The sequence below is a fragment of the Hippocampus zosterae genome, chromosome 5 (genome assembly GCF_025434085.1).
Source record: "Hippocampus zosterae strain Florida chromosome 5, ASM2543408v3, whole genome shotgun sequence".
Classification (NCBI taxonomy): domain Eukaryota; kingdom Metazoa; phylum Chordata; class Actinopteri; order Syngnathiformes; family Syngnathidae; genus Hippocampus; species Hippocampus zosterae.
Window position 1 is genome coordinate 3,280,605 of NC_067455.1, and position 23,564 is coordinate 3,304,168.

Here is a 23,564-nt window from a genome sequence, read left to right on the forward strand (position 1 = left end):
TAATCAACGTCGGCGTTCATGCTATTACCGCCTCGGCCCCTCCGTTTGAATCCGCTCTGCATTTTTACGTGATGGTGATTTATTCCATACGCCCAGGCTAAGATGGCATTTTTTACCTCCACCGCGCTCAAGTAAACATCGGCGAAACGAAATGTAATTCAAGGCGAGGCTGCGTGTGCCGGCCAGCTTCCAGGTACAGATCCAGATCAAATGAATAAATCAACGTCTGCTCCAAATGTTCTCGCTCCCCTTCAAGTCTGGGACAGAAAGGCTTCCAAACGCCGGGCGTGACTGCGGGGCGCGGGCGGTGGGATACAAATCTGCCGCAAAGTTAGACAAAAAGGGATAAAATGGAACAAAGAGCCGGGAAATGGCAGAGCCAAGAGACGTCCAGTGATGGCGAGATTAGAAAAGTGAGTGTGGAGGATTAAGGGGTAGAGAAATTCACGGCAACAACATGACAAACGGGCAAAATTGGAGAACAGGAAAGGGAAACGCGTCCTATGTCCAGGTTGCCCAGCGCTCTCTTGACACCCGAATGTTGCGCTCTTGTCGGGCTTCGTTCAAGGGCACCGGACGTTCACCAACCACCGCCCCCATTTGGTGAACATTCGCAACCTTGTAGCCACCCCTGCCGAATTCCGACGTGACATTGGCTGCCTGGAAAACACGCTCACTTGTTCACTGACGTATGGGAGACGTAGCCGGGCAATTGTTTCATCGACGGTGCGTCCATCTTCTCTCCAACTGTCCTCCAGTCTCATTGGCAGGCCTCGATTCATTCATCCATTTCTCTTCATTTAGCTCTCCGGCGAGCTCCAACCTCCCTCATCGATTGTCACACTCCGTCCATCACACATCCGCATGGATGTGCGATACGATTGGACGACGGTTCGAGTGAGTGCGATTCGATTCGATGATGGTACGGCTGAGTTTGAGAGTGTATGAGCCAATGAATTTCTTCACAAGATTATGAAACGAGGGGCGCCCGGTAGTCCAGTGGTTAGCACGTGGGCTTCACAGTGCAGAGTTACCGGGTTCGATTCCAGCTCCGGCCTCCCTGTGTGGAGTTTGCATGTTCTCCCCGGGCCTGCGTGGGTTTTCTCCGGGTGCTCCGGTTTCCTCCCACATTCCAAAAACATGCGTGGCAGGCTGATTGAACACTCTAAATCAGGGGTCACCAAACTTTTTGAGAGTGAGAGCTACTTCATGTGTCCTGATTGTGTGAAGGGCTACCAAATTGATACGCGTCTGAAATAACATTTGTACAAATTAAATTTAATAATATTAGAACATTAGCTAGCTAGACGTATACTGTAGCTAGCTAGTTAGATAGCTAAATAGGTAGCTATAGAATCTATAATACTGCCCATGTTTGCATTTTTAAATCATAATTTCTACGAGCAAATCACAATCCTAGCACTGGCGGGCTACTGGTGTGGTCCTCACGGGCTACCTGGTGCTCGCGGGCACCACGTTGGAGACCCCTGCTCTAAATTGTCCCTAGGTGTGAGTGTGAGCGTGAATGGTTGTTCGTCTCTGTGTGCCCTGTGATTGGCTGGCAACCGATTCAGGGTGTCCCCCGCCTACTGCCCGGAGACGGCTGGGATGGGCACCAGCACCCCCCGCGACCCTAGTGAGGATCAAGCGGTTCGGAAGATGAATGAATGAATGAATTATGAAACGAAAAATACGCTCGGATGCTAGCATTCCTATCTACTTACCCCGACATTACTTCCCGAGCCTGAGTGATGAGATTTTGGCCTTGCAGCTAACGTCTTTGTGTCGTCAGTGGTGAGTGTGTGCATGTGCATGTGTGTGTCAAAGTACACTTCAAACCACAGTAGAAACAACTGAGTGTGCCCCCTTCCACCCGTGAAACTTTAAAGTAAGTGGGGGAATGGTGTGGCGCAGCGTTCCGTTGGTAGGTGAAACTTGTGTGGAAACGAAGGCGAGGTGAGTTTTGAAAAGTCATGCGTTTGCGTGGTGCGCGCCAGCGTCGTCGTGTGCGCCGAGAGAGTCGAAGCAGTGCGCAATCGCTCATGCGCGTAACACTGCATCCCGCCATTATGACCACTGTCACTTTTTGTTGTGTCACCCAATAATGGGAGAGAGGGGAAAACAAATGATTCGCCGAGATCCCTCTAGAGCCCCCCCCCCCTCCGTGACACCCCTCCTCCTCCTCCTCGCCTCAAACTGCCCTCCTCCATCAGACTTGTTTTTGTCTCTCCGTTTCCCTCATCCAGCTCTTCCTCACCTTAGTCTTCATTCATCCACTGCTCATCTCCTGCGGCTACAAGGCCAGATAGCCTTTCTGATTTCCTCTGAATTGCCCCCCCCCTACCCCCACTCCCATCGAACTTTGAATCATCCTATTCCTCCACTATCCTTCGCCAAACCGCACTCCCACCTCTTCTCCTTGGTCTTTCTCTCTCTCTCGATAATTAGCCTCTCTCATTTTATGCTTCACTCTTTCAAAATTGACACGGCAGACGCAATATGCAAGCGGCCGAGTCGGCGCACTCAAACGAATACGCCTATGCAAACACACGCGCCACATGATGATCGCACCCCCCGACCCCCGATGTCTCTACTATTCTCTGCTGCATTTACAGGCGGGCGAGAAGTGAGAATATTTCTGCGCATTTGCCTTTCGTGTGTTTGACTGCGGCATGCGGGTTGACATGCGCCATGAAAGGCCTGCACGTGCTCGTCTGGAGAACAAGTGTGATGCGGGAGTGCCGGTTGCACTCCGGGGGGGCTTGCAACTCTCCGCAGACTGACAGAAGACACACACACACACAAACACACACACCTTCCCCCTCCCACTTTTAAAAATCCTTCCATTAGGGGACCAAATGGGCGGGGCATATGCAAAGTGTGTGTGTGGAGGAGTGAGTGCAATAGCACCGAATAACCATGTGGGGGGCTGCTGAGCACCATGTACACACACACAATCAGTAAAAAATGGCGACTTGTGGGCTTTTGCTAAAAACTTCACAGGCACATTCAGGGCAGCCCTCTGATGCTTTTTATACGTTATTCTTATGGGGACCTGCTTTTTTGTCCCCATACGGAAAATGGTCCCAAAGACGTGACTGTGTTTCCAATTTTATGTCCCCTCAAAACATGGAAACGAGTGGACACACACACACACACACACACACACACACACACATACAAAACACAGCCACCTCGAAACAATGGTTCGCACTTTCCTGGGTTATACTTTACCTGTGGAATATCAAATTAGCATTTTAGGGAGTTTGTCAAAAAGAAAAATATCAATTGAATTATTTTTTGGGGAGATGTGAGCATTTGTTTGACTCCCCACAAATGGTGATGCAACAAAAAAGTCATTGCATAACAATACTCACAGGCATGTATTCTTAATCCTCTGCGAAGAATTACTTATATTGCTGAATACGTAGTGCCTGTCTCCGTGTTTATCTGTGTTTTTGTTATACAATTTGACTGTGTGGCTCTCCTTGCCCGCAAAGGAGGGCATGGCAGTGCTTTAATTGCACCAATTTCTTTTCACTTTGCTCACGTAGCGACATATCGGAAGCTTACTCGTTATGAAACTGATGACTTTCAACACAAAGCAAAGCATCGACTGTGCGACAACTCTTTGGACCTTATAACATTTAATCAAGCGTTCCTCCATATCGATCCCAATCAATCCATCCGTCCAACCAGCCTTTCAGTCATTCATCCGACCATCTGGTATCCATCCGACCAAATTCCCTGTCCCTCTGACATGCATGAAGAGTACAATCATAGATTATTTGTCAGTGTCCCAGTCTGCTACAATATAATTTCCTCTTTGGCTGAGAGACTTAACGTCAAACCAGATGCAATATAGGAGACTCATGACGTATCTACTTTTATCTCAACCGACTCACCAAAATCACCTCAAGTGTAATTTGGATGTCTTGAATATATTAGTATTAGAACACGCTAAAAGAAGTGCCGTGTTTCCAAGTGGAAATGATGACATGCGCGTGGGGGGACCCCACGATGCAGCTCACGATGGGAGTGCGGCTGCACAATGAGTTAGTGGTTGCCATGTCTTCCTCTGAAGTTGTGGGTTCAAATCCCAGCTGAGACCGAACATTTTTCCCTTTAATTGCAATTTCGACTAGTATTGACACACAGACATCGCCCGAAGTCATTTGGGATAGACTCCACCACACCTGGCTTAGACTCTAATGAAGACAAGCTCCGGGGAAAATGAATAGTGGCGAGTAAATGTGGGACTTTTTTTCTTATTGCATTTTAAATGGCTCTTAATGGGACAATTTTGTTTCTGAGTGGCTTTTGTGTCTTCATTTTGGACGACTATACTTTGTCTTATAGTATGTTCATGCTGTGAGGGGGCGCGGCGGGGGATGGGGGATCAGTGGAAGGAAATACCGTGTTTTCTTTCAATGGAATGCAGGGGCCCCAAAATTGAACCCTGTGGAACACCATACGACAGAAGGGCAGCCAAGGCGAACATAAAAAATCTGGCCTGCCAAGTAGGGATCAAAACCACTCTCGCCCTACATGCCCTTGAGAAAATGGATGAATATCAGTGTTAGAACATACTGTACTTACATCCATTCATTCATTCATTCAATGTGAATGAATGGGCGGCCCGGTAGTCCAGTGGTTAGCACGTCGGCTTCACAGTGCAGAGGTACCGGGTTCGATTCCAGCTCGGGCCTCCCTGTGTGGAGTTTGCATGTTCTCCCCGGGCCTGCGTGGGTTTTCTCCGGGTGCTCCGGTTTCCTCCCACATTCCAAAAATATGCATGGCAGGCTGATTGAACACTCTAAATTGTCCCTAGGTGTGAGTGTGAGCGTGGATGGTTGTTCGTCTATGTGTGCCCTGCGATTGGCTGGCAACCGATTCAGGGTGTCCCCCTGCCTACTGCCCGGAGACGGCTGGGATGGGCTCCAGCACCCCCCGCGACCCTAGTGAGGATCAAGCGGTACGGAAGATGAATGAATGAATGTGAATGAATGTTAGGTTGCCGTGTTCTTGGCTTGTGAGGCTTCTGAGAAGCAAACGATACAGACGTGTTGCAGATCTTTGCCGATGAATACCAGAGGAGGAGTATTTGGATGAATCAATACGGCAACTTGTACCTGTAGATTTGAAGAGGAGCTGCCGCTGGGCGTGAGCTTAAATTGCGACAATGCATCCTGCCGACTCGCTTGATCACATCTCTGGGTGGTGGCATACATGGAAATTATGTAAACACAGTGGCATCCACAGAGTCTGTAAATGTGCTTTTTCTTCCGCGCCTTCCTCCCACTCAATCCTCTCTCTCATTCCACCCAAACACTTTCCAATCTCCTCAGCCCGCGCATTCAATTTAGATTCTTCTATTCCCTCGCCGTCCTCGGTCAATTCCCCCAGCTTCACTTTCCTCACTCATCCTCACTCGATTCCACTACACCCTCTCTCACTCCTCTTCCTCCTCTTGGGAGTACAGATGCTGTTATTCCCCCCCCCCCCCCCCCTTTCCCCCATCTCATGTCGTGAATAGCGCTCAATAATAATCAAATAACGCCCATCTTCCATCCCCGTTGATTGATCGATAAAGGCGTTGAGGTCTCACTCGGAATGCTCTTATTCGTCATCCGTTTCTTGGTAATGACCAATCAGAAGGCCCAGCTCAAACGCTAGCACCCCCCCCTTCCCCCGTAATGATAGCCCCCCGCCCCCACCACAATTTTTTTTATTGAGTGCACCTGATGGTCCGTCATTTAGGCCCACCCGTGAGCTCACGATCGATACGCCATGCAGTGGACATAGATGGTGTGGGCCACACAGGTTGTGATTCGGCAACCTGCTTCAGAATCATTTTTGAAGGAAAGGCGCAGATTTCACATGAACACAACTCAAATGCATTTTGCGCTTTCACGTCAGCCGGACCAAAGCGATACACACAAAACATGAAAAATAATTCGAATAACAATTCAATCTTAAATAAACCGCCAAACCAAATCTGCTCTAATCACAAAACGTGCACTGTTTGATTCCTTTTTAATCAAATGCAAATGAACCATAAATTAAGATGAAACTTTATCGACTTAATTTAGAGTTGTTAACTAATATGAATCACTTGCACACACACACACACACACACACACACACACACACACACACACACGTGATCTCACGATGTGGTCCAACTAATCATCAGTTGTGTAACTCCTGTTGTTTCCCCCCTCAAATGTGACAGCATCATTCCACTTGGTTTCACAATCATTATGCGCGTATGTTTACACACACACACACACACACACACACGTGCCGCCTCAACTCAAAACAATGACTCCCACAGCGTGGCCATTTTTCGACGCCATGTCGCGCCCGTGCAGATGGCGGGCGAGCTTGGGCCCGTCCTCCATTCACTTTGAGCAGGGCAAAGCGTAATGAGGCCACGGCGGCCATCTGCACAGTATGGTGCGTAGCTATTAGTATTAGCGACATGTTTGCTCACACATGCTACAGCTATCTTGTCACATAATCGTGTTCTGATGCAGTGTTTTGATATTATTCGGAGAAAATGCAGCAATTGAAAAAAAAAGTCTGTGGCGGAGCTAGACTTTTATACTGGCGGGGGGGGGGGGGGGGGCATGTAAAGCTATCTCAGCGAGTCCGCAAAACAAAATATATGTGGAATATGCACACGTACGTGCACGCATGAACACAACCACACACACACACACGAACGCAAGAACATGCACACACAGACACACAGACACACACACACAAACACACCGGTTTATGTGATTTGTGGGGACCACTTTTTAGTTCATCACTTTCGGGGACCACCCTTTCCAAATTACATACAGCTCTGCAAAAAAATCAGGGATACACAAGGTGGTGGTGTTAGCCTATAAACACCTTTAAATATCAGAATTTATGAAGTCCCATGTTGGACCGTGTCATCCAGTTTACATGTGTTATGGGGACTTAATTTCAATATATTTAAATATATTTACATCATTCACACAGTATCCACACCAAGTACATGTGATTATTGGGGACATCACACAAAGTGCATTACTCATGAAAAATGGCAAGCATCCGAACCACACACACACACACACATACACGCCTGAAAGATTGCCAACACGAGTTACAAATTTACAGACAATCAATCAATTAATATGAATAACCAAGGATAATGATATAAAGAGTAATAATAATAAAATGCTTTAAAATTCGTAATTTATGTTTTTCCTCTTTACAAATCACTCATTTATTCTGCCCCCACCCCCCTGCCCCAATCTTTTAATTTTCTGTGCACCTTATGAAAGACAGTAGACTTTTGTCACTTGCATCACTTGCAGTCACACAATGTCATAAAATCTCCACTGTCAGCCAAAAAAAAAAATGTCAGGGAAAATCGTCCCATGTAAATGGTTCATTTATTTTTCAAACTTTTCAGCTTGAGGACGACAACCAGGGATGGGGAAGCGGGGGCAGGCCGCACTTTGTGTGGCCCTTTGATTATTGTCCTGGCCCCCCCAAATTCTTCAGAAAATGCAAATAAACATGAAATATAGGTTACCGCAGGAGAAGACCGTGAACTGTGGAAACACATTTCTGGGAAAATACCCTGGCCTGGCACCTAGGGGGTCCAAGCATATTTTTTTTTGGGTCAGCGCCCCCTCGCAGCTCCTCTAGCTACGCCAACACCCTAAGTAGAGGCAGTGGTGAAATGCTTTCATTGTATCATTCATTACTTCCCCTCAACCAACCCGCTCTTGTCCTTTCCCGTCCCTAAATGCATGCATCAAGGTCCCGCACCGCCCTCGTGACTCTCTGCTGGGATTAAATGGTGGTGGTGATGTGATGCAACTCTTTCAGCTTGTCCAACTGCACTTCCACCTCCACCAACCTGCACCTCCGTCTGTATCCCGCCATCTTTTCTCGCCGTGTCGTCAGTCGGGGCCAGGCTGTGTCGCCCAGCAGCTCTTGTGTTGTAAATGTCTTACAAATGAACTTAGGAAGCTCCTGTTGGGTTCTTGAAAACGCATGTCTGGAGATTGAATGGAAGAGTGAGGAAGATGTCTCAGAGAGCGTCTCGCGTGTGTGTTTTGTCTTTGAACTGCCTCTGGAGATCTCTTCAAGGCTGAGGCCTGTCACTTCCAAAAGACCGACTCTCCGCAGGAGACCTGGCGAGGGAATGCGCGTCGCATATTTCATCGCCAGTCAGGCGTGCCCGCGTGCCTCGCTGACACTACAGTAAATCTCGCCTCCAGAGCGCTACAATGAAAGTGAAGTATAGTGAGAGCAAGGCGCTATACTTGTTACGACGATACACGATTGAAATCAGCAGTGAGGAATCTTTTTCTTCCCAAGGGCCCTTTGTATTACCCGGGCGGACCATACTGCTACCGCCGTGATAAACCAAATAAAAATAAACAAATCACATTTTTTTTTCCTCCCAAACTAACAACCTCATCATTTCACAATACCTGTACTGTATACAGCAATAATCACATCCAAAGATGTATCCAATAAGATTAACCTACACCTGTCACTTTCTGTCGGCGTAAGAAGCAGGATTGAAGAGGAATTCACATTCGATGATCAACGGCAAAAACTAGTCAAAATACTTTTTCTTCTTCTTTCAGATTTGCATTGTCAAAGAAAATTGTGTGCTGCCATCTAGTGGTTGATTACAAACAAGACTGTGGACTTTGATTTGTGTTCATCATGCTTCATGGCGACAAACAAGATGCATGGTCAATGAAATCAATGCCGAAAGATTTTGATGCTTGTTTCCAACCACTCAGGATGATTAAATTGGAGGGATTTCTACAAACACATTTTTGAACCATATTTATCTAACCATGAACTTTTTAGTTTTCAAATCTTATTTTTTTTTTAATTGACTGCTTTTAATGTTTTTTTTAAATTGTTGTTTTTTTAACAGTATACTTACTGTATATATATGTGTGTGTGTGTGTGTGAATGTATGTACATGTTGGGGTTTGCTTTCCGAATTTATCAAACATTGTGTATCAAAGGCATTTTCTATTGATATTGATTTCCGGGGCTATCACCATACATCTTGATTTTGAATTATCGCCCAGCCTGACAGGATAAGGTCATTTTCCTAACAGTTTCCGAACAGGACTAACAGTTGCTGAAAGTGCAATGTGTCCTCCATTCCTGCAGGTGGTGGTACAGGCAGCCAGCAGACCATTCTCCATGAGGAGCAGTAGAAGATGCCGGCTCTGCCAGCACTGCTGCTGTCAATACACTTCCTGTTGTTCCTGCTGCTAGCCAATATGCCGCCACGCTCGCTGTGTCAGACTCCCGTACTCTCTGCCGTCCGCATGGGTGAGTTTCCGTCAATAATCTGTCAATTGATGTTTTGATGACAGGTGTCACCAATGCTGTGTGACATCCTCTCAGGGAAGTCGGGGTGCATCAATTTTTTTTTTCAAGTCACTTCTGTTTAATTATTGTTAACAGAGATGTGTGTACTACTGTCATACATCGCAGTCAATTTGTTAGTCACCCACTTCGACATCACAGTGTCAGAGCGGGCGCAAAGTGCATTTATACCGGCGAACTGCAAGATTGCCCATTGCGGATGATGCAGTTGGCCGCGCATGCCACTCGAGTAATTGGAGAGTTGGAGTGGGTTATTATAATATTTTTAAGATGATAATGATCGGAATTTGCTCAATGAATAGATTTTTACAGTGTTTCAGAGGCATCGTCTCAGGAAATGGGACCCTTTGTGTAAACTTGTCGCTATATAGTACAGTGTAAAATAGTAACGGTGAAACTGAGAATCTCAGGGTGAGTCATCTTTTTTATCACTTGTTTTTTGCGCCGGTCCGTCGGAATGTCTTATTTAAAAATAAAGTTTATGGCGTAGTAGAAGACCACTGTCCTGTGCTGGAAATGTATTGATGTCATTGATAAATCAACTTCGACTTGACTTTCATCACATGGTCAACGGCAAAAAAAAATATTGAATCTTTCAAGCCCAACCTGCAGCCGTGTAGCATGAGCTTTTGTTTTTTGAATCGCTAAAGTTCTTCAGGAGCGTACTGAAATTCAGCACGTTGAAAATAGGGCCCGGGCAGCTACAATTAGAATCAAATATGTTGCTGCTCGAGCACCACAAAGCAGCATGTAATTATTTCACCTTTGACTCGGTCGGCAATACATCATGTAGTTTTAAAATCAGTTTAAAATCAGTGCGATTCCCGCAAAGACAACAATTGCTCGACTTACCTCGTGATAAAGTAACCCAGAAAGGTTCTGAGGAGAAAACGAAAACGGCTGCTCGAGCGCTGTAAAGAGAGGCATGTCAGGTTTTCACCGTAGACTAAATCTACCTTGTCTTGTCTTTCTGTAAAATCACTCAGCTTCACGCTTTGATAAAGGGGAACAATAGAATTTGTATTGTTGAAAATTGGGTCCTGCCAAACTACTGGGAGTGAAATTTGTGGCTGCTCGAGCACCGTAAAAGGTCGTACAGCTATTTCACTTTTGACTTCTTATACAACATCTTGTCTTGATTTAAAACCAATACGGTTTGTGTTTGGATAACAATAAAGGCATTTGGAAAGTTGAAAGTTGGGTCCAGGTAGTGTTCTGAGAATGAAAATTGTGACAGGCTCGATATCGGAATCGGCGTTCACCCATAGCTGCCCGTGTTTCAACTGCTCTTGTTAAAGCACCCTTGCAAAATGTCGGCGCAAACAGGAGCAGAGAGGAGAGTTTCTTCAGGTCCTCGGTGCTATTTCAGGCGATCAGTATCATTCCTCAATCTGGTTGGGGGAACGCGTCAGTGCCTGAGGCAATGCAAGTGAAAGGAGCCGAACAAAAAAACAAACAAAAAAAAACCAAACAACTAAAGTTCAAGCAGGAGGCAATATTGAAAACGGTAGAAAATACAAATTGAGTCTAGACTGGGAATGGCAACATCAAGGTTTGGGGGGGGGGGGGGTAGCACAATTTTTCATCAGTGCTATTCGGGGGCCACATAAAACTTCCTAACCTCATGCAGGACAGAAATGCCCTTTAAATCCGGACAAAATACGTGTGTGCGTGCAAAATACTTGGTCTTAATATATTTTATTTTGGATAATACAAAAGCTCTACACCCCCAAACCAATAACAAAGGGTTTGAAGCAAACAACTGAATAACACATACCTTATAAATATATATTTTTCCACTCCTCATAAAAATGACCATTCAAGGACGCACAAAACTGTTGAACAACTTCAAGAACAACAACAAAAAACATTCGGTGCAAAACCTCATTTTGCATGTTTTCCACAAAAATCATCTCACTCGAAATTGAAATATTAATGAGGTACTATGTTTGTCCTAAATAGCATTCCAAACCTTCCCCCCCCAAAAAAAATTAACCTACCTGTAGTCATGTCTTAATATCGGGAAAGTGAAAGTGCAATCTCTGCCATCTAATGGTGACTGATGGTATTGCACTTAAAGGGAGTTTTGAGCTATGAGCCATGTTAAAAATGCTAACACCAAAAGCATTCCACGAAAATGGCGTCTTGTTCCATTTCCTCTGTAAGCAACAAATACACACACGCACACACGCACACACACAACACAAAGATTTTGAGTGAAGCCGTTCTTGACTGTCTCTCCAGCGGCCATTTTGGATGACCAGTCTGTGTGTGGGCGCGGCGAGCGTCTGGCGCTGTCACTGGCCAGGGAAAACATCAACAGCCTGATGGAGGTCCCGGCCCGAGCTCGAGTGGAGGTGGACATCTACGAGCTACAGAAAGATTCCCAGTATGACACCACTGACACGAGTGAGTGAGGCTCTCATTCATGCGCAGAAACGCTGAAAATCCACAAATACGGCTTGTCACATGCTTGAAAGGATTCTTTTTGGGGCGGGTCGAGCGACATAAGGTGACTTGTTTAACCACACCGAGATCATCTTGTTTCATTATTTGAAATCACTTCAGTTGAAATAAAATTTGGAAATAATAACGAGTCTGGCAGAGCGCCCAGAATGAAATTTGTGTTTGCTCGAGAGCAAAAAAATGAGCATGTAAGGATTTGACATTTGTGTTAATCGACATCATCTTGGGGGCATTCTTTAAAATCAGTAAATTTCTTGCTTTGCTAAAGCAGAACAATTCAATTCAGAAAGTTGGGGCCCTGGCAGAGCGCTGGAATCAAATTTGTGGCTGCTCAAGCGCTGGAAAAGAGCACGTTGGATTGAAATCAGTCACGTTTGTGCTTTGCTACAGAACAATAAGCGCTGGATTTACCTTCTGTTAAAATAAGAATCCATAAAGACTAAATAATTCCACCTTCAACCACATCGATGCTACTTTGCGTCATGATTCAAAATCCTTACGGTTCTTGCTTGTGTGTGACCTGAACTGAAGGCGATAAGGTGGTTTTGCAAAATGCTTGAAAAAAAAAAAACTCCTTATTACTCCTGCCTTTTTTACTGCAGCCACTCTTTCTTGAAAAAAAAAAGGCTGAGCATTACACTGCACGGAAGAGGATTAGGGCCAATGAAGAAAGAAAAAAATAGTTTTGCAAGATTCTCACTTTAATCTCAGAAGTCTGACTTTAAAGTGAGAATTCTGTCTTTAATCTCAGAATTCTGACTCTTTAATATCATAATTCTGACTTTGAATTATGATATTATGAATTATGAGAATTATGACTTTAATCTCAGAATTCTGACTGTTTAATATCATAATTCTGATTTTGAATTCTGAGATTAAAGTCAGAATTCTCAGAATTCATATCATAATTCAAAATGACTTTAATCTCAGAATTCTGACTGTTTAATCTCAGAATTCTGAATTCTGAATTCTGAGATTAAAGTCAGAATCCTCATAATTCATAATATCATAATTCAAAGTCAGAATTATGATATTAAAGAGTCAGAATTCTGAGATTAAAATCAGAATTCTCACTTTAAAGTCATAATTCTGAGATTAAAGTCAGAATCTTGACAACCTTATTTTGTCTTTCTTCATTGGCCCTAATCCTCTTCCGTAACACTGGGAGCATTAAAAGTATCCGAGCTTGTTTTTTTTTTTTTTCCTTTTATAACTTTATGCTAATGAGTTTACATGTTCATTGGAGAGTGCCAATGACACGCCAAGCCGGTCTCATTAAGAGCCGTGGTCCAGTGGCCTCCAGGAACAGCTGCTTGTGTCCACCACTGTGCCCAATAAAAAATAAAAAATAAAAACACTAATAATAAACAAATAAATAACCTTGATCCTGCGAATGCAAACTAAGGAACCGGTTCAGACCTGAGACTCCCTCGCTCCGATTCGGATAGTGGAGGTCTATGACGCTGCCATCAGCCATTGGCAAAATGTCCAGTTGTCCATGAGAAGGCGAGTGTACTTTGTGTTGGTGTGTCTGTGTGTCCTTGACCGATGGGCAGGAGACTCTGACAAGCTTGTTTGCTCAAAGCCATTTTTTTGGTTGGGTCTTTGGATCAGAGAGCTTGACGTCTTACAGCTACAGCGGTCTATGGAGCACATGCAAAAACACACACACACACACACACACACATACGCGCAAAAGCATGCGCCCAAATCCAGGACACGCAGACAAAAAATATTCCCTTGTGTCACTATGTGATACACAGACATGAGTTAGCCGTGTCTTAGCACGGACTGATGAATGTCAAGGCTTTTCGAGAGACTTTTAGCATCCTTTCACGCTTTATGCTAAATAAGGATTTTGAAATGTCCTGTAGGTCTTCAGAGAGCCTCCTTGGGTGTGACATGGTTCAAATCAAGCAATGCTTCCGGAAAATAACAAAGTCACAACTGATGTGGTTTTTTTTTGTTTGTTTTTTTTCTTTGAGGTCAGCATTTATTTAACCTCAACCTCCAAACTCATCACATTGATTGCATTCTTGGCTGACTGACTCCTGAGTCTGATAAGCTCTTGAAAAAGTCATTAGCGGAGGGTTCACCTATTTTGGTCGTCCACCCTGCTATGACCGTTTACATGCGAGTTGAACATGGAAACAAATGACGTTGAGATTTTGCAATTGTTTTGTTACCCTTATAATGACTTATATATGACTCATAACGACCCTCCGAGGGAAGATGTCACTCAAAAGTGCCCCGCGACAAAAAATGAGTTGGACACCCCTTGCTTTAAAACAACGTATTACGAAAAGATATTAACCGTGCCAGGATGTCTATTGAAACTGTTATTTGAGGAAATTTGCCACATTTTTGGTTCAACCTCCCAGAAGAAATGAGGAATTTATCGTTTCACTTGGGCTCCGTCCTTCTCTAATGTTGCCCCTCTCATGTTTCCAAATGGATCCATTGTTGATTAGGTACCTCTCTGTGAAAGAGGCTTTTTGGATGCAGCTCTTGTGTTGGATCTCATTACTGGTGTGCTTTTTCTTGAGTTGTTAGAGATTTTAAAATGGAAATCATTTCAAGCAAGCAGCAGCAACAGCAGGCAACACTTTGGCTGCCTTCTGGTGCCCTCGGAGGCAACCCTCCTCTCAAATAAATCAGATTAGAACCGTCGGATTTTATTGCTCCACTGGGATCAAGGGGATGAACTAAACTACTGAAACTCTGCCTGAATGTAGTATTTGCCTATGTCATTTATGTGTGTGTCCCCCCCCCCCCCCGATCTTTCTTTCCCCCCAGTGTGTCAGATTCTACCCAAAGGTGTTGTTTCGGTGATAGGCCCTGCGTCCAGCCCCGCCTCTGGCTCCACTGTTAGTCACATATGCGGCGAGAAAGAGGTGAGTGAGTTTGTCATGTTGCGTACATGGCCGATGGGATGACGTTTTGGAATGAGCTTAAAGTGCACGTCACCATTTACAGGTGCACTTGTCTCAACTTTTGAATGGCCACCACAACTTTCTCTTCTCTAATAAGGCACTGAATGGCAAAATTCCTAACAGGTGTTTGATGCATGAAAAAAAAAAAAACCCAGGGAGGTCCACCTCTGGGCCTTTCTGTGACTCTTCCGGTGAACTTTTTTACATGTGAGGTGATCTATTCAAATGCCGCTATAATAAGACCGCCTCCATCGCACGTTTGCTAATTTCACAGATTGTGGGGTTTTTTTCCATTCCAGTTCATAACTGGAATTTGTTCTGCCTATTTATTTCGAATGTAATTCTACCGTTGACCACTAGGTGGTGGTGCACCATATCGTTTGACACTGATGTTCAGTCAACTGAGTTACGGTCGAAAACAGGAAGTTGAGTGTTTCAGTTCGCCCTAGTTGTTGCTTTAGATTATTGCATGTTAAATCCTCTTCAATCCTGCTTTTTATGCTGACAGAACCTGACCGCTGTCAGTTAGTTTTATCATGTACATCTTTTGGCATGATTAGTGATGTATTTAATTCAAGTGCTGTAAATACGATGAAAATGACAATGACAATGTCATCAAGAAAGCATGCGGAGACAGCGACCAGCCTGGCAACATTCCGATTCAACATTTACGCATTGAAAATTTATTTTTGATTGTTTGGGTAAAAGCAATAGTTCACCACTGTGAAAATGAACAAAGTTCCTTCGGTTTCGGCCTGATTATTTTGACCGGACTGCTCAAATGGAGCATTTTCATTTGGTTTGGGCTTCTAACCCAACGGAAACAAAATATTAGATTCCAAACACCTGTTGTGAGATTTGCAGTTGAGCTACATCCTGGGACTTCAAAAGTTAAGCTTGCTTCTAAAAGTTCTTGTGCGTTTCAGTTCAACCTGAAACTTTACCAGGAGGGTCTATTATCGTATTGTTTTGTTTTACCGCATCGGCTCTTGAATGGGTCTCCTTGATTATTGGCATCAGTTGCTGTAAGCTCCTCCTTGCAGATCCCACACGTGAAGATCGGTCCGGAGGAGACGCCCCGCCTGCCGTACCTTCGCTTTGCCTCCGTCACCTTGTACCCCAGCAACGAGGACCTGAGCCTGGCCATCGGGGCTATCCTGCGCTCCTTCAGCTACCCCTCGGCCAGCCTTGTCTGTGCCAAAGCCGAATGTGAGTCATATGCTGAAAAGAAATAATGATTCTATTTTATTCGATTTGATTCTACCAACCTCCTTTAACATTCCTTGACCAATTCAAACCATTTCCTAATCCAAAAATTCCCACATTCCAAAAATTCCACATTGTTTCACATTTATTCCATGCGATTTCAATTCAGCTTTTCAAAACTCACACATCATTTCCTCAGGAATTCAGTTGTCCAGTTGATTGTACAGTCAAAAAAAATTACCCTGAAACCCATTATTAGTCATAGCAAAGCAAGGCAGCTTTATTTCTGTAGCACAATTCATAGAAAGGGACACAAGGCAACTCGTACCTCACACAAGCAAACACACAACGCCTAAAAACAGCTCATGACAAGTCAAAAGCATAGCAGAGGAAGTAAAAGTAGACCGAGTAGTCCCAAAAGCATTCAAAGAACCCAAATTGACAACATTTATACACATTAAAACCTTGAAAAGTAGATAAATTAAACTAGGTTTCAAATAACCCAGACAAATAAGTCATACCACCAACGTAGCAGCTAGGCTAAATGTCAGCTTACATATCATGCTAATGCTAGCTACTTCATATTTCTGTCACTTCTATTTTGTTGAAACCAGCTACATAATTCAACATTTTCTTCCAGAATGTTAACATGCTATTTAAAACTGTCTGGTTAGGTATATGATGGCAGAAGTGTGTCGAGAATCGATTATTTAGCTAGCAGGCAACACTTGGTCTGCCATACTTGTCGTACTGTTGTGTTGTTAATGCTGTAAGTCATGCATGTCCAAAGTCCGGCCCGGGGGCCAAATCCGGCCCGCGGTCGAATTTCCTCCGGCCCTCGGCCCCTGTCATAAAATCAGTGCCGTCTGGCCCGCAGGTTGGGCGCAATGGAACACGTGTTGCATTGACTGAGGTCTCGTAGACTGGTGAGTGATGTTTCATAGAGTACTGCTTCCCTCTAGTGGCTAAATGCTATTACTCATTTAGCCACTAGAGGGCATCACTCACGAGTTAACAAGACATCACTCCGTGTTTATATTTACTAAAATTTGTTGAACAATATTGTTGTTCAATGTAAAGAATGTCAGCCAAGGTCGGCCCCCCGACATTTTACCACATAAAATCTGGCCCCCTTGGCAAAAAGTTTGGACACCCCTGCTGTAAGTGATTGATTCGTAAAACGGGTGTGTTTCTAACTGCTTTTTGCAGTTTGGACAGCGATCATAAAGTTGTACTCATGCTGCAGGCGTCCCCCCCCCCCCCCCCCCGTCCCTTCTTTTATTTATTATGCTCATGCGCTCATCCTCCTGGGAGGCTAGTCAGGCTGTGCTCATCCAATAATAAAAATAATGTTGGAATGCTTCACATTTTTTTTTGGAAGGGGAAAAATGCCGAAGCTCTCAGGCAGCGTCAGGGAATTAATTATAAAGTCATGTTTTCCTTTTTGAAAGAGCACATTATTGATTGATTACGCAGTGGCTTATTGGGAGGCAGAAGAATTCAAGGAGAGACGGCGCGCGGCGCGGGGGTGGCCACGGAAGTCCGGGGAGGCCTCGTGAAAAGCACAAACAAAAGCGTCACACAGAGCCGATCGTTATCCTCGGGCTTGAATGGAGGAAGCCCACGAGGCCTCCCCGCGGCGTTTTCGGATTCCTTAGCCGACCCGTCGCTTCATTGACTTCCGAAAGCTTTTCTTCAGGCTTCAGATCTTCGGATCATGGTTGAACCGAAGAAAGGCGGATGGGTTCCAAACCGAATAGGAGTGCGGAAGTTTACCGCTTGTGATAAAAGTCACGTAAAATAGAACGAGGGCAGCACAGACGGCATGGCGGTCGACACGTTGGCCTCTTACGTCGTAGGTTCTGGGTTCGAGTCTCTGTTTTAATGTTCTCTCCGTGCTGATACAGTAATAGTACAAATGTTAAATTATTCCAGTAATTTGTAATTTTGTAAAACTGTTCACTTTAACAACCCATGTCTGCTAATTTTATTTTCTTATTTATAATTCATGTATTCATCATTATTTAATCAATGATATGATTTAAAAAAACATAATCTGCAACCGGGCGGCCCGGTAGTCCAGTGGTTAGCACGTCGGCTTCACAGTGCAGAGGTACCGGGTTCGATTCCAGCTCCGGCCTCCCTGTGTGGAGTTTGAATGTTCTCCCCGGGCCTGCGTGGGTTTTCTCCGGGTGCTCCGGTTTCCTCCCACATTCCAAAAACATGCGTGTCAGGCTGATTGAACACTCTAAATTGTCCCTAGGTGTGAGTGTGGTGAGTGGTTGTTTGTTTCTGTGTGCCCTGCGATTGGCTGGCAACCGATTCAGGGTGTCCCCCGCCTACTGCCCTGAGACAGCTGGGATAGGCTCCAGCAACCCCCGCGACCCTAGTGAGGATCAAGCGGCTCGGAAGATGAATGATTGAATGAATGAATTCTGCAACCTTTTTTCAGCTTATATAAAACTGTTGATTTTGCCCCCAAAAATAAAATGCTTTAGCTTTGTTTTTCAATTTATATATAATTGTAATTAGCCGATGTTTTATATTGTAATGCAATGGCAAAGTTGTTTAGGTACCAATATTTTTTATATTATAGGTCCAATTATATTGTAAAATAAAAAATGTTTTGTCAATGTACTGCTGTATTTTCTGCAAAATACATGATTATTATTATTATTAATCAGTTTATTTTAATTATTTCCTTTTTTTTTTTACATGATATCCGATTACCGGTACCTTATTTTCAAATGAGATGATGAAAAGTGAATACATTTGAATTTGAAACTTTTAAGACCAAAAAAAAAAAGCATCAGTAAATTCTTGGATTAAAGACTGGAGCAGGCCGTACATGACCCGCGGGCTCTAGTTTGCGCACCCCTGCCTTATCGGCTCACTGAACTGAGGCCTTTCGCTCCTTTCCCTCGTTTCTGGAACGCATTACAGATTTTTTTTTTAAATCACATAACAACTACACGCCGATACATTGAATGTGCTGATATTGCCAGCCCTTGTCTACCATTTTTGTACCCCTCCCCTCTCAAAACCCCCTCCACAAGGTTATCACACTGCAAGACTGTGACCCACTTGGCTGTGCTATCTTATCGCCATGGCGCCAGTTGCCATGGCTGCGGGAAAGGTGCTAACTGCCATTCAGCCAGCTTATTGCACGTTCACACAACCGCCGCGTGGGCTAACGTTGCGCTTTCATTGTCCTACTGCGTTGCGTGCTGCACTGTTCATTTATTCGTTTGCTTGGTTCCTTGCACACTTTGCATTAGGACGCACGAGCGCGCGCACACACACACACACACACACGCCTCTTGTTTTCATCCTGTTGTGGTCAGGCTCCAGTTGGCTCTCATGAGGATGAGCGTTGTAGAAAATGGAAAATGCACGGAGAGTGGCATGTTGGCTTGCAGTCGAATGTTCTGGGTTCTAACGGGTTTTTCATAGCAAAGACAAAGATGCATTTTAGGTTTATTCAAGGGTGTAAATTGGCCGCAGATTTGAATGTGGGTGTTGGTCGACATCAGTCTCGCCCAAGTTTCCTTTCTGCTGAGATGGTGGGGGTCAGCCATTTTGCTTTCATTGTGTGTGTGTATGTGTGTTCTTTACATCCAGTGTGGTGTGTCACTTTGGATGAAAGCGTCATTTGCAGTTTGTTTGGCTGCCATTTGAGTCGCATGAGCTGCAAGGGGTGGTGCTCTTTTTTTTTTTTGGCAGGCTGCTGTTATTCATGCAGACGGCGACCATGAATGGTGTGCGCGAGCGTCTTCAAATGAGGGCGAGAACGCAGCTGACGACTTGACATGTACCTCTTCTATGTTGACCAAAACTTTTTTTTTTGGTTGGCATTTCTTGTTCTATGGTTAGCATCACACTTGTCCTCTTTGCTATGATTGGATTGCCAGTCTTGCTCTACGCTTATCACAGTTTCCTTGTTTTTTTTCAATTCCTGCTCTATGGTTACCATCACGTTTCCCTTTCCCCCCCCCTCACCTTTTTCCTCTTCTGTGGGCGTCATCAGATTTTTAGCATTCACTATTTCCTGCTTCACGCTTATCACATTTCCCTTTTTTGCCATTTCCTGTTCTATGGATATCATCACATTTCCTGTTCCCATGTCCTGTTTTATGGTTGCCATCATATTTTCGGTTCTCCGCTCACTTCCTGTTCTATGGTTCTGATTCCTGTATTTTGTCCCATTTTCTGTCATTAGCTTTCGTGACCTGTTTCTTTTTTTTCCTTTTGGTCATCACTGATGCATTATTTTTTTTTGTTCTATGGTTATCATCTCATGATCCGTTTTACCCATCCCACTACCATTGTCCACTCATTTAAGCCATTGTGCTCCTTTTTAACATGCTCACTCACCCCCCCAGGGCAGGAATTAATCCTCGCTCACTCCGTCAAATGTGAGCGAGAGCCCTCTACTATTTTCGGGTCATTTCCGACGCATCTTTTCTCTCGCCCTGGCCGGCTAACGACGCGTTATCGTGAGACTAATTCCATTAAGCAGTCGTCAGCGTATGGATGAGATTGAGGACGGCGAGAGGGCAAGGTGTTGAATGCAGAAAAAAAAGAAAGAAAGATTAAAAAGAAAAAGAAAGAGGCTGAAAGACAGCCGGAAAAAAAAAAATATGTGACACAAGCAGGGTGAAGGAAGAGAAGAGGCTGTAAAGTGCATTGATTTTTCTCCCCTCCGTGCTCAAACTAATTAAAGTTTTGGCGTGCTTCAGTGATTACCCCTCTGCTTACAGAGGCTTTCTCCCGCTGAAGGGGCTGTATCCACTACCTCTCCATCCAGATGCATGATGGCGCCGCCCCTCCCCCCTCTGCCACTTATTTACATCGCCAGGGGCGGGGGGGGGGCTTTACTATAGCGTTACAATTAGGCGGCGGCAACAGTCGACTTTCCGGTTCAGGCGCATTCCACGCACAGTGTCAAGTGACTTTCCACTGCCACTGGTTATGCTCATTACCCAAAGCAAGAAGTTTGCGTGAAGAGCGGGAGAATCAGGCTCAAGTGCATGCATTTCTTGTCTTTCGGCTCCTTTCTTGGAGTCGCCTTTCGTTTTCCAATTTGTCTTTCCAAAATAATACTCGCCGCGGCGCTCAGAGAAATAGGAAAGTGTAATTGAGCTGTGACACAAACGGGGAATTGCAGCGGGTCGAAAGGCCTCCTCCAAGATAAACTACACTTTACTTGTTGTTGTTTTTTTTTTTTCTCCTCCTGTTGGAAATAATAGAAATGGTAACTGCTGCCATCTTATAAACTGTGTTCTCTGTTCAAGCCGAGTGCTCGTTTGCGCTCGATTGCATCCAAAGGAATTATACCGATGCGCTGCAGCATATCATCGAAACGTGCACGAAACTATGCGGCACGGTAGGTTTGAAGCCGTTTGGCAGATCATAAACAATCCGATAAAGAGGCTCTGAGATGATTCCTGCCAGAGAAGATTACTGTCAAATCAAACGTGAATACAATTACACTTTGTGTATTTAAAACCATCACGCAAATTTGCCTTCTGGTAGCTTAACGAGACACCGTGGAAAATCGCCATAGACAGGCCATCGATGGTCACGTTGTTACGGCTATTTACGCGACGGATAGTCGAGCAGTGCCGGTGCGGCATGCACAAAGATAGTAAAACAATATTCACAGGCAAATATTTTCTTCTGCTTGAAAAACAAATTATATTGTTGCAAATTGGTTCATGAACCAATGGTTGCACGGACGTTTTGTAATGTAGACGAAATGTGCATGGGGAAAAAAACTAATTCAATTTACTTGACAAGGAAGGAAGACAAGAATGAAATGACATGAATTCATAATTCGAAAACAACTAAAAAAATGCAAATATTAAAGAGCTTTTGATTTGTTTGGAAAAAAAAAACTATCAAGGGCTTTTCCGCCTTTTAATTTTGAGATTAAGAGCCCTGTGATGACAGAACTCTTGATTTTTATGTTTTCAAATGCATATTAAAGTCAAGAGTTGTATAATATATGTCGCGTGAAACTCGCCATTTTTCCCTCCACTTGACCTATTCCTGGCATCCCTGCCGTTGCCACGGCGACCCCAGATCCCTACGGTCACGCTTGGCAACAACAAACAACCAAAACAATCCCCGTCTCAAATAAATCCTTCAAGAGCAATAAAATATTGACTACTTTTCACAACAGCTCGCAAATCTGTTTCCGGTCCTGACACCAACAAACGCTTATTTTCACTGAGCGGGGATTTTGAACACACATAAGCCCTCAACCCAGTGATATGTCACCATTTGAACGGTCGCTGCGAGGCAGCCACCAGTCTGCCTGGCGTGCGCTGATAGAGACATTGATATGCAGCCTGACATGCCGTGTCGCTCTGCCTCAGGCTTGCTGAGATTGGAGGAACTGGTGCGGCGCTTCCTCATCTCCCGCGAGACGCTGTCAGTCAGGATGCTGGATGACAACCTGGACCCGACCCCGCTGCTGAAGGAGATCCGCGACGACAAAGTCGCCACCATCATCATCGACGCCAACGCCTCCCTCTCCTACCTCATCCTCAAGAAGGTCAGAGAGTACGCACGCGCGCCCACGCATACAAACACTGTACGTTATTGACTCTTTTCATCGCAGGCCTCGCATTTGAGCTTCTAAATAGAAACTCTGAGGAAGGGAGGTGGGGATGACACGCTTAAAAATGGCATTGCATTCAGGCCAAAGCAATAAAAGTGTTGCTTGGGCGCCATCTCGTGACGTCTTGGTCTCAAGGAACTATGTTGAAGTGAGTTGAGGAGCTTCGCGTAATGCTTTGCTGCTATCGTGTGGCATCTTGGTGCCAAAGGACTCTGTTGATGTTGTGTTTTGCCTAAATCTGGGGTTGTCTTGGTGCAAAGGAACTATGTTAAAATTCCATGAGGATCTTCGTTTGAATGCTTTGCCGTCATTTTGTGGCATCCCACTGCCGAGGGACTAAGTTGATGTTGAGGCGAGGAGCTTCATGTTGTGGTTTGCCGATATCTGGCGGTGTCTTGGCGCTGAGGAACTATGTTAAAAATACCATGAGTAGCTTCGTTTGAATGCTTTGCCGTCATTTTGTGGCATCTCACTGCCGAGGGACTAAGTTGATGTTGAGGCGAGGAGCTTCATGTTGTGGTTTGCCGATATCTGGTGGCGTCTTGGTGCATAGGAACTGTTAAAATTCCACGAGGAGCTGCGTTTGAATGCTTTGCCGTCATTTTGTGGCATCTCAGGGCCGAGGGGATAAGTTGATGTTGAGGCGAGGAGCTTCATGTTGTGGTTTGCCGATATCTGGTGGCGGCTTGGTGCATAGGAACTATGTTAAAATTCCACGAGGAGCTTCGTTTGAATGCTTTGCCGTCATTTTGTGGCATCTCACTGCCGAGGGACTAAGTTCACGTTGAGGCGAGGAGCTTCATGTTGTGGTTTGCCGATATCTGGTGGCGTCTTGGTGCATAGGAACTATGTTAAAATTCCACGAGGAGCTGCGTTTGAATGCTTTGCCGTCATTTTGTGGCATCTCACTGCCGAGGAACTAA

At 44.7% G+C, this 23,564-nt stretch overlaps 1 protein-coding gene across 3 annotated transcripts in view; it reads left to right on the forward strand.

The window, feature by feature from the left end:
* grik5 (glutamate receptor, ionotropic, kainate 5) overlaps positions 1-23,564 on the forward strand; it is a 108,037-nt gene that overhangs the window by 50,099 nt on the left and 34,374 nt on the right. For all 3 annotated transcript variants that reach the window (XM_052064974.1, XM_052064975.1, XM_052064976.1), the window contains exons 2-6: positions 9,190-9,354; positions 11,656-11,820; positions 14,674-14,771; positions 15,854-16,019; positions 22,397-22,575. In XM_052064974.1, coding sequence (XP_051920934.1) covers positions 9,240-9,354; positions 11,656-11,820; positions 14,674-14,771; positions 15,854-16,019; positions 22,397-22,575 — 723 coding nt within the window. In that variant the 5' untranslated portion in view covers positions 9,190-9,239. The remainder of the gene's footprint in view (positions 1-9,189; positions 9,355-11,655; positions 11,821-14,673; positions 14,772-15,853; positions 16,020-22,396; positions 22,576-23,564) is intronic.